At 43.2% G+C, this 12324-nt stretch overlaps 1 protein-coding gene across 1 annotated transcript in view; it reads left to right on the plus strand.

The window, feature by feature from the left end:
* The window catches only part of Atg14 (autophagy related 14), a 36730-nt gene that overhangs the window by 6234 nt on the left and 18172 nt on the right, over positions 1-12324 (plus strand). The window contains exon 2 of the mRNA XM_087911981.1: positions 10870-10932. Within this exon, the coding sequence (XP_087768107.1) occupies positions 10870-10932 (63 nt within the window). The remainder of the gene's footprint in view (positions 1-10869; positions 10933-12324) is intronic.

Below are 12324 nucleotides of genomic sequence, written 5' to 3' on the forward strand. Positions count from 1 at the left end.
CCGCTCCTGTGATATGAACCTTTACCTTCTCCCAGCAAGGTCTTCTCTGCACCTTGTGCTGCTGGATGTTTCTGCTTTTTAACAGAAGTCTGAGTTCCCTGGAATCTGCACTTATCTAACTCCCCAAATAGCACTGTTATGCAATAGACACTGACAGGTTGAGTAATCGTTTCCTCATCAGGGAGCACTTGTTGATCAGGTCTCAGTAGGTAGAAGATGGGGAGGTGAGATCGAGATCTGGGCATTGGGGGTCTGCCTGCTGGGTTAATAGCAGTGGTCTTCTAGTGGGAGTAGAGAGAAAGGCCATATGGTGAGGCCATGTTTAGCAGTACACGTTTAGGAATGGTGCTGTCTTACCTTCACCCATGACTTAGAAATACACGGTTGCATTTTTTGCCTGGAAGCAGAAATACAGGGACTACCCAAATTGAGCTGGATTAAAGTCAGGAAAGGTTTAGCTGTTACCATAGATTTCAAGGGAAAGGCATGGCCAAAATGCGTTTAGCTACCTCTGCTCTTCCTCCAGTGTCTTCTTGGTTGTTCATCTCTGTCCTGTGGACTTACTTCCTGGGGTATCAGATGATTGACTGCCAGCAAGGAGTCTGTGTTTGCTGCGACTTTTCTCTAAAAATTATTATTATTTTTATGTGTGCATAGGTTTTGTCTGCAGTTATGTCTGCACCATATGCATGCCTGCTGACCTCAAGTCAGAAAGCGTCAGGTATCCTGGGCTGAAGTTATGGGTGATTATGAGCAGCTGTATGGGTGCTGGGACTCAAACCCAGGGTAGCCAGTCACACCCCCCGCCCCCAATCTGGGTTTCCCTGTAACTTTGGAGCCTGTCCTGGAACTTGCTCTGTAGAGGCTGGCCTTGAACTCACAGAGATCCGCCTGCCTCTGCCTCCCAATTGCTGGGATTAAAGGCATGCAGCACCACCACCCAATTTGCAACCAGTGTTTTTAACTTCTGAGACAACTCTTCTGACCCCGCTAATGTTTTGTTGCTGTTACTGAATGTAGATAATGCAGTCAGTATTTTACAGATTCAGTTGCAAGAAAACTTAACAAGCCACTTGCTTATAATGGGAAAAGAACTCTCTTGAGTTCTTGAACTTGAGAGTTCAGTAGTGCTGGCAGCTGAAACGAGTTTATCAATCTTTCTATTGCATGGGTGTTCTTCCAGAAATCCCTCAGATCCTGTTCCACACAGCCTTTTAATGGTATTCTGTCAACAGATACAAATTGGCTAAGAAAACGACAGCTTTTGTTTTCAGTTAAGTATCATTACACCTTCTAGAATTTATGAAAGGCTTTCCCATTTATTACCAGTTTGCCCCACCACACCCTCTCAAATTATGAACTTGTTTTTAAGATGAGGAAACTGAGGCTCAGTGCCTGACTTGATCCTGGACTATGCTGTTTCTCAAGTTCACTTTCACATCTCAACCATGTTTTATTTATGTGTACATAGGCATGTAAAACAGGAAAGAAAAACCTTTGCTTTTATTAGATAGGTTTCAGATGTGTCTTAAAGGGCCACATACGTGTTAATGAGTTATCCAAATGTTGGCATCAAGCCAGAAGAGGCAGCATCTCTGGCTGTCTACCGCCACTGTGTGAAGATGGCTGGTGAGCAGGGCTCCTCTCACCTCCAGCCGCTCCAGCCGCTCCTTTGCCATAGTTGAGTGCTCCGCAGGCCCAGCATTCAGAAAACTCTGACTGCCGAGTTTTCAGCACTGTTTTCAAAGCCTGTCCTAATCAAATCTCTTTAAAACACCAGAGGCATTTAGCAGTTTATGAAAAATGAGCTGATTTTTGAAGCTAGTCTTGAAGCGTGCTGTTTGCTGTTGATAGGGAAGGTTCTGACTTGATGTTGGTGGTCACCATGCGCAAGCTCAGAGCTTACTTGAGTGTGGCAGAGCAGTGCTGGCATAGCCTGGGGGGGGGGTTCCTAATGGTCTAGGGGTCTGGACTACAGGAATAGCTGAGATTTTAGTGGGTTTTAAAGACAGAATTGGTCTCCTTCTGCTTGAAGCCAGGTGAGAACACCCAGCTCCAGTGTAGTCCAAAATCTTCCAGCTGAACATTTCAGTTCTGCTAATAAGGGAAGTCTTCTGCACCATGCTTGTGAGTGCCGTGGAGCTGATCTGCCTGCACCGAGCACTGTGATCTGTTTCTGGGAGGTCACTTCAGTAAGTCCTCCACCTGGAGATAACTCCAGACACCCTGTTCTCACTCACAAGGCAAAACAGAATTTGAGTCTTTTGAATCATTATACATGAGCGGGCACCTTTAAAAAAGAAAATTAAGTATAAATACAGTATTTGAACATTTAAGCTGTTGATACGAAACCTTGATATCTAAGTCTTACAGCCCCACAACAGGGCTACTTTTGTGAGGTGTAGTCTTTAATATTTTACTAAGACCACACAACATGGTGTTCTGCAGATCTTAATTTTTGGTACTTAATAACATCTTTCATGTTAATGTATGGAAATACTAATTACTCCTGTATAACTATAATTGCTGTTAAAATCCAGCATTAAGATTTCTCATTTTTATTTACTATCTGCACAGCAAAAGAATTTTCCAGTCTTAATTACCGAAGGCTGTCTTAATTCAGAGTGAGCCGAGGGAAGTGACGTACTGTTCTGTGTCTGCAGAAGCAGCAAGTGTGAGGATGGCCTCAGCCCGGCCTTGCGATCCCTTAGTCTCCACATGATTCTGTACTTTGGTTTAATGCAGAATGAGATGTGGAGTCACCCTGGCTGACGATGCTGTGTGCTGAGTATCTGAGTTGTCTGTGGACAGGTGATACAGTGTCCTACTCATCTGTGAGTCGGGACGTCGAGCGCTGCGCTGCTCTGTGTTGTGCTGACCACATTCCCTCACATCCACGATGCTTTGTGGTAGAGACAGAATCTTCCCGAGGAGACCATGCCTGCTGCATATCTGTCCCCTCTTGTCTCGAGTTCAGGTGAGAAGTCTGGGGCTTAGCTCACTGTACAATGTGTACTAGGCATTTGTAAGGCTCTGGTTTAGTTTCCAACATGAAAGAAGAAACAAATAAAGGAAACTTTGACGCCTAGTCATTGTTCAAATGTCACTATGGTAGATCACAATTCCAGAAATATTTAGGTTAAGGGGCTGGAGAGATGGCTCAGTGGTTACAAGTGTTGGCTGCTCTACTAGAAGATCCCAGCTTGATTTCCAGCACCACATGGTAGCTCACAGCCTACTGTAACTCCAGTTCCAGAGGCTCTCTGCTGAGTTCCCTGGGGACTGCGTGCATATGGTATGCAAACATACCTGCAGGCAAAACAGCTGTATACATTTTTAAAAAGGAAAAAAATAAAAACTGTAAAGAACATTTAGTTCTTTAGCCATCTCTCAGTCTGTAATTAGCCATATTGTCTCTCCCTTCTCAGCAAAGCTTTGGTAATGAGCTGCTGAGGTTGCTGTGCTCTCTGACTTGCCTAAGGTCCCTGCCTTCTTTCTGGAGCCGAAAGTTGTGTGGTGAAATTAGGGATGAGGAAAGTTGATGTGGGAGTCCCTCTGTATGCTGTGATTACCATTAATGAATAAAGAAAACTGGCTTGTCCTGATAGGGTAGAACAGAGCTAGGCAAGGAAAACTAAACTGAATGCTGGGAGGAGAAGGAGGAGTAGGAGAGAAGCCATGGAGCTGCTGCCACTGGAGATAGAGACAGATGCACAGATCATTGGAGATGGGTTAAATTAATATGTAAGAGTTAGCCAGTAAGAAGCTAGAGCTAATGGCCTAAGCAATGATTTAAATAACTGTTTAACATGGCTTCTGTGTGATTATTTTGGGTCTGAGCTGTCAGGAACAAACTAGCGGCCTCCTCACAACAGAAAGTTCCTTCCCATTGACCAAAAAGCTGTGGATTCTTACTCCTGTTTCCCCAATTTAAGGAACCTAGAGAGTGTAATTTCTCTGAGAAGCTAAGAATTTGGAGGAATTGTGTGTGTGTGTGTGTGTGTGTGTGTGTGTACCTCAAAAGGGAAGCATGAGTAACTTCAATTATTGAATAGTATATATTTCCCCCTAGTGTTAAAGGTAAATGATCAGGACTGGAGAGATGGCTTACCGGTTAAGAGCACTGCTGCTCTTGTTTAGGACCGCTGTTTCATTCCAGCACCATGTGGTATTTCACAAACTGTCCATAATTTAGTTGTGGGGGATCCAATGTGCTTTTCTAAAATATTTGTGTGTGTGTGTGTGTGCGTGTGTGTGTGTGTGCGCGCGCGCGCGCGCAGTTTGTTTGTGGTCATACATAATGATACTTATGACTAATTTTTGTTGTTGTTGTTTTTTTTTTTGAGACAGGGTTTCTCTGTAGCTTTGTCTGTCCTGGAACTAGCTCTTGTAGACCAGGCTGGCCTCGAACTCACAGAGATCCGACTGCCTCTGTCTCCCGAGTGCTGGGATTAAAGGCGTGCACCACCACCCGGCACTTTTCTTTTTGTTTTGTTTTGTTTTTAAAGACAGGGTTTCTCTATAGCTTTGGAGCCTGTCCTGAAACTAGCTCTTGTAGGCCATGCTGGCCTCGAACTCACAGAAAGCTGCCTGCTTCTGCCTCTTGAGTCCTGGGATTAAAGACATGTGCCACCACCGCCCAGCTCTGACTATAAACTGTTTTAATATTTATGGCAGCATGGTATCATTTAACTTTCCTATTGGATATTTTAAACACTAACATTTGGCTACTGTGACTGTAGTTCAATCTTCAGATGTAAATCTTTACTCATGTCTAGTTTGGTTCCTTGGTTTCTTGTACTGAACTAGCTGGTTGAGAGGTTTGAATATTTTTCAGAGTATTGGTTTCTTATTCAGAAGGTTACAGTTTTTTGCCCCTCTGGGGAAAAGATTAAAAGTTCGTGAGTGTGTTTCTCAGACTTCTGTTGTGGTAATCCTAGAGTCTAAGCTTGGCTCCGAGATGAGGGCAAGGACTCAGGCAGATGGTATCTCACTAGGGTTCTTTGCCTAGAACATGGGAAGTGCTCAGTAGGTGCTTGTAGCTATTGCTCGTTACTAATTATCCCTGCACCAAATCAATACAGGTAGATCATGGAGCCTGTGGTTTTTCTAGAAATTGGGCAGATTTCTGTGACTGGTCTGCCATGAGGGTAGATCTGCTCAGTTGCCCACCACTGACTGGGGAATCAGTGCAGTTATGAGATTCTTCGGATCACTGCCCTTTTTGACATTCATAGTCCTGTCATAGCCAGCTGCTTGGTGCAGAATTTCCTCTGCCTGTAAGGCCTGCTATTCAGTCATCCTCATGCCTCAGTGTAGACGGGCATTGAATTCTCAGGAAGATCCTGGAGTTCTGAGCTGTTTCTACAGGCCACACTGAGTTCTATGTGAACACCCTCTCCTACTTGACAGTTGATTTGAAAGACTGCTGTGGTGGTTTGAATGAGATTGGCCCATATGCTCTTGTATTTGCACGCTGAGTTCCCATCTGATGAGCTGTCAGGGTGGAATTAGGAGGTGTCACTAGAACTAGGCTTTAAAGTGTTAGAAGCCCATGCCAGGTCCAGTGTCTCTCTCTGCCTGTTACCTGAGAATCAGGGCGTAACTAGCTCAGCTATTTCTCTAGCACCATACCTACTTGTGTGCCACCGTGGTCCCCATCATGTTGTTCGTGGATGAAGCCTCTGACACTGTAAGCAAGTCCCTAATTAAATGCTTTCTTTTAGGAGTTGCCTTAGTCATAGTGTCTCTTCACAGAAATAGGACACAGAAGTACTTTTTAAGGGGGAAAAAACACAAAATTGCGGAATAATTTAAGAAACAGCAGTTAAAGAAATAATTTTTTTAAAAAGAAATATATGCTAAAAGTGTAAATAAGGCCATAGAGTGGTGGCGCACACCTTTAATTCAAGCACTCGGAGGCAGAGGCAGGCAGATCTCTGTGAGTTCAAGACCAGCCTGGTCTACCAGAGCTAGTTCCAGGGCAGGTTCTAAAGCCGTAGAGAAACCCTGTCTCAAAAAATAATGAATATCTGGGTCTGAGAATATCGGCTTGTGCCACCACACTTGACTTTAGAAGCATTTTAAAACCGAGTGCTGTAGTCCACACCTTTAATCCCAGCGCTCAGGAGACAGAAACAGATGGAGTTCTCTGAGTTCAGGGTTGGACCACACACATAGTGAGTTCAAGTCAAGGCTATTTTGTGAAACCTTCTTTCAAAAAACAGGCTTTTTTGTTTGTTTGGGTTTGTTTTGTTTTTCAAGTCAGGGTTTCTCTGTGTAACAACCCTAGCTGTTCTGGAAAGATAGGCATTTTTAACTTGGGAGGGCAAACAGAGTTTGCTGGCAGATGGGTCTTAGGAAACAGCACAGCTAGAGTCTTTAAACAGCGCAAAAGAGGGCGACAGGGTTTTCACAAGCAGCAAGAAAATCAGGATTTTACGCAGAATGAAAGAAAATACCTAATTTCTGTGGTAATCTTTAAAGGAAAAAGATGTAGAGAATGGGTGAAGGGTGTTGGTGGAATAGCAGAGCCAGGCGCAGCCGGCTTTGACAGTGAAGTACAGGCAGGTAAATGAGCCAAGAGGATCGCACAGACACTTGTTCAGGACTGGGGGAGTCCAAGTGGTCCGCTCTTCGGGAGGTGACAAATGTATGAATGTTCTAGAGGAAATTTTGAATACGAGTAGTCTTTGACCAGCGTTTTGTCCCATTTGTAAGAATTTCTCAGAGAGAAAAATGTAGAGCTCAATAAATATCAATAAAATAAAAGACAGAAAAGAATTTCTCAGGAAAAATAAAAAGTGTGTGAAGAGTGCACTGTGGTGTGCATCTGTCCTGTTATGGTAGTTGTTAGGAATATTCCTAACATGAGCTCTCTGCCGATGCAAAAATTCCAATCAAGCCAAATCGCAATAAGCCTAATTGAAGGAGGTCCAGGTTTAATGGCATTCCTGCACTCTCAGGTGGCCCTGAGGGAAACCAGGAAGCTGCAAACGCGATTACTGGGGGTAAAGAGACTACGAAGGTCTTTCCTGGGAGCAGTTTAAATAACTGGGGGAGTGATCAAAATTTTGGCAGGCTGCCTCATTTCTCCTCCGGGGAGGGGGTCAAGGTTTGGCGTGCACAGGGACAGGGCCTGAAAAGATGGAGACCAGAGATATGGGGAATTACATTCCAGACTGTTAGTATAAGGGGTGACAGGAAGCTAAGGTGATTGATATTTTGATTAACATTTAAGCTCTCTTAGGAAAAAGGGGTGTTAACTCAAGTCTGGCTACTTCCTGCAGTCATGGGGTGACTTGGGGAAGGGGCAGGCTGGGTCCACGCTCAGCGAGAGGTGTAGCTGGAAAGGCATCCTGTGTACTGTCATCCTGGAGACGCCAGGCATCTGTTCCTTAGGGGAGGTGAGAAGGCAGGTGTCCTGTGAGGTCCTGTCCATTGAAGTTCGAAAGACTTAGGAGCTAGCTAAGGATATCTCGACCCAGTAAAGGTGCTGGGCAAGCAGGTATCACTAAGAAAGAATGAGAGAAAAATTGTCCTGCAAGAATGCAGGGCAGTGGCAAATTTTTAAGTGGGGAGGAACGGGTCTTGTCTACCCCCATAACTGAAATTGGTGAGGGGAATGTAAGGTCCAAGTGAGATGTTAGAACAGAATAGGTAGCTCCCATGTCCAATAGAAAAGTAATGGACTTACCCACTACCTGCAGCTTTACCCTAGACTCCGATAGGGTTACGGGACATATCAAGTCTGGGCATCAATCCTCTGCAAGGCTGAGAAGTTTGAAGGCTGGCATAGTTTCACTTGTTGATGTTGGTGGGGCTGGACATACGTGACGTGGCATAGAATTTTTTTTTCTGCTGTGTAGAACTCCATTGTGCAAGTGTACCACATTTTCCTTACCAATTCTTTAGTTGAGGGGCATTTAGGTTGTTTCCAGGTTCTGGCTATGACACAATGCTGCTATGAACATAATTGAACACATGTCCTTGTGGTATGATTGAGCATCCTTTTGGTATATACCTAAAAGTGGTATTGCTGGGTCTTGGTAGGTTGTTCGCTAATTTTCTCAGAAATCGCCATACTGATATCTAAAGCTGTCCCATCCATTTAGAGGTAAGTATCTTATATGTGTTAAACATGAGCATTTTAGAGAGAGTTGTCTGGCTTGATTTTTCTCCCATGATGGTGGTTCTGTTCCATGGTTTTGTTTATGCTGGGATTTCAGGAGACACCAAACTCTGTTCATGGATTCAACACCATGTTAGCTGGTATTTGCTCATTTCCTAATTGCTTTCCTGGTATTAGCCATACTTTCACCCTCAAATCCTAATTGCATAACAAGTGACAGGTGTCCGACAGCTGCATGTGTCAGGTGGCCACCATACTGAACAATGCATCAGGAGGTCTGAGATATTATCAGCCACCAGTCAGTCGCAGACAGTTTATAATCTATCTATCTATCTATCTATCTATCTATCTATCTATCTATCTATCTATCTATCTATCTCCCAATTACTGTAGAAACATTCTTTCAAGTGTACATGAAACTTTCCAGTCAGAATCTCATGGAGTATAGTCTGACATAACAATATTAAATTAGAAAATAGTAATAAGACATAATCCCAGCACCTTGGGAGGCAGAGGCAGGCGGGAGGCAGGGGCAGGTGGATCTCTACAATCGAGGCCAGCCTGGTCTACAAGGGCTAGTTCTGGGACAGGCACCCAAGCTACAGAGAAACCTTGTCTCAGAGAGAGAGAGAGAGAGAGAGAGAGAGAGAGAGAGAGAGAGAGAGAGAGAGAGAGAGAGAGAGAAGTATTAAGAAGATGTAATAAAATGGCTACAAATATGGAAACTGCAATGACTTTTGAATAATTATGGGGTGAAGAAGTTTTAAACTAAACGATAATAAAAATGCACCTCATCAGAAATTGTAGGCTGCAGCTGAAGTGATGCGAGGAGGGGATGTTTATAGTTTCATAGTCTATTAAAAAAGGAGGGGAGGGGCTGGAGAGATGGCTCAGTGGTTAAGAGCACTGACTCTTCTTCCAGAGGACCGGGGTTCAATTCCCAGCACCCACATGGCAGCTCACAACTGTCTGAAGATCCAGTTCCAGGGGATCTGACACCTTCATACCAATGCACATAAAATAAAAGTTAAATAAACTATAAGAAATGTTTTAAAAAAAATAAAAAAGGAGGGGAGTATTCTCAACAAGATGGTTAGAGTTAGAGGTTGTAGTGTTAACTGAAAGAAGCCAGGCATAGAGATAAGAACCTTACACTCTTACTTGCATGTGTGATCTAAGAGAGTTGGTCTCGGTCTGGTTGAGTCTGACAGTTAGAGGCTGGGAAGGAGGGAGTGAGCCGAAAGCTAGGTCAGTTAGTTAGGAAGGAGCTGGGCATCCTGGTGTGCACTAGAATTGACTGTAGATAATTGTGTAAGATAGATTTAAAAATCTTGAAGGAATTTGATTATCTGTATCATAAAAACATGATAAATAATTGAAGAGATTGATAATGTTAATCAGGTGTAAACATTACACAATCCATTTATGTGTAAAAGCATTACCTGGTAAGTTTTAAAATTAAAAATCTGTTTTTATTGTTTTATGTATATCAATGTTTTGCCCGCATGTATTTATGTTTGTTTGTGCCTGGTGTATGTATGTAGGTTAGAAGAGGACATTGGGTCACCTAGAACTGAAGTAACACATGATTGTGAGTTGCCATGTGGGTGCTGGGAATCTAATTTGGGCCTTCAAGAACAAGTGCTCTTAACCACTGAGCAGGCCTTGATTTGTAATTTTATTTTTTTAGTTTTTCAAGACAGGGTTTCTTTGTAGCTTTAGAGACTGTCCTGGAATTAGCTCTTGTAGATCAGGCTGGCCTCGAACTTACAGAGATCCACCTGCCTCAGCCTCCATAGTACTGGATTAAAAGCGTGCACCACCACTGCCTGACTTGATTTTTAATTTTTAATGTATCAAATTTTAAATTGAGGGGTAAATTATTCTAAATTACCACTTTAAACTAGAAAATAAAAACGAAACAAAGCGAAGTCGCTAGAAGGAAATAAATGATAGCAGTAGTCGATGAAGAAGCCTAGGAAAACAGTAGTGTGCACACCTTCCTTCACTTGCTTGTAAGCGTCCAGTGACTCACAAATTAATGAAATTAATTCTACTTTAGAAGCTATAAGGACTCAATTTGTAGAGGAAAGCAGGATTAAATTAAGTTTGGCATCTTAACGTTCCTTTTGTAATGAAACTCTCAATTTCCTTGCATTCAAATCCATATTAGTGGTGTTGTACATAGTCATGCATTTCTTTAATCACATTTGGGAGGCAGAGGCAGGCAGATTGCTGAGAGTTCAACACTAGCCTGGTCTTCATAGGGAGTTCTAGATCAGCTAGGGGTATACAGTGAGACCCTGTTTCAAAAACAACAAAAATTCATGTTAGTATTCTGATGTTTGTTTTGGAAAATAGCGTTAAGGTACAAGATAGAGTCTACAAACATACATTATAAAGCCAGGAATGAGCTTTAAAGTTGACGATTCCAACTTGAATTAAAAAAAAAAAAAGGAACTGGGTGGTGGTGGCGCACACACCTTTAATCCTAGCACTTGGGAGGTAGAGGCAGGTAGATCTCTGAGTTTGAGGACAGCCAGGACTGTTACACAGAGAAACCATGTCACAAACAAACCAACCCAGCTATGTGCACCCTGTTGAGAAAGTGTTTGCTTTCAGGATATGGGCGTTTTCACAGGAGTTTGCAGAGTGATTAACTCATGATTGGTAAGAGTCTCTTTAAACTTGGTGGGGACAGGGAGGACGCATAAATAAACCAAGGTTCCTTCTTACAGGTTTATTGACAAGAAGGAAAGGCTGAACCAGCTTAAGAGCAAGCAAGAAGAGTTCCAGAAAGAGTAAGTTTTTATTTTTAATTGTAGAGGTATCTAGCCAACCACTTAGTTTAGTCTTGCTGTGCTGTGCAGATATGGGAATTGCCAGCTCATTTAGCAGACTATCTTTGTAAATGTTGGAGCACACCCTGATAACTCCATGGGCAGAGCACCAGACCTTTAAAGTATGGGGGAAGGAGGGAGAGTTGTCTGGGAGAAGTGAAGCAGGACAGAATAAAATCCTGGCCCAAGACCTGGAGTCTTTCCCACAGAAGTGATCTGTGTTTGAACAGAGAAGTCACCCTTGGCCCTGTTCACTGATGGTGGCAGATGGGCCTACAGCACCAGGTTTTATGAGACCCAAGTTAGTGTTCACAGAAGTGGGTCCCATAGGATGGTGGTCATCAGTTTAGGGCAGTCAAGTCCCAGGTGTCTGTGCTGAGATACGTTTTAGGATGCAGATCCTTGGACTCTTAACCTCAGACATTCTGATGAAGTAAGTCCAAGTGAGGCCCACGACTCTGAGTTGTTAACCAGCATCCTGTGACTTCCTTACCATGCAGATTTTTCTGTAGAGCCTCTGCCTAAACTGACCTGGTAGCTATCCTGTGGTGCCCGCTGGCACTGGACTCTTACTAAAAGCTGATCTCAGCCAGGGTTGGCAGTACGCACCTACAGCCAAAAGGCTGTGTTCAGACGAGCCTGGGCACACACAGCAAGAGCCAATATTGAAAACAAACCAATAAACAACAAAAAAATAAAGGGCTGGAAAGATGCTCACCCTTAAAGGACTTCCCTTCCCCGCATGTCTTTCCCATCACTTGAGGCCCTCTGCCAAGACTTCCCAAACCAGACCAATATGGACATATCTTGACTGGTGAAGACAGCTGGCATCTGTCTGTACCAGCGGTTTTCACAATGGACTCCTCTTCCACACATTCAAGTGCAGAAGAAAATCCTCTTAAAAGCCATGCTTCATAAAAATCTGCCTGGTATATTGAACCCAGCAGTGTCTCCAGTTTATTCCATCCCGGAATCTTTTTCCCCAGAGTACTTCATTCCTAGGACAGATATGGAGAGGCGCTGTGTTTGCCCTTTCTCTGAGAACAAATCATTGTGTTTTAAGATTATGAATTATTTTGTGGCCATTACTACTGATTATGACTCATAGAAATTACAGATTATGTCTGAGGTCTGGAAGTTCTTGTTATTGTTACAGGTAGTAAAGGAAGAAATAAGAAATTGTAAGGAATAAAGAATTTGGAAAATAATTTTTAAACCCACTTTGGCATTTCCATGTTTTTCCAAACACCTACCTTAAAAGTTGATCATTAGCCAGGCAGTATGCACCTGTAATCTGAAGGCTGCGTTCAAGACTAACCGGGCACATAGCATCAGGCGGTACTGAAAATGAAA

Source organism: Myodes glareolus, chromosome 12 (assembly GCF_982192425.1).
Source record: "Myodes glareolus chromosome 12, mMyoGla1.1, whole genome shotgun sequence".
NCBI classification, from domain to species: domain Eukaryota; kingdom Metazoa; phylum Chordata; class Mammalia; order Rodentia; family Cricetidae; genus Myodes; species Myodes glareolus.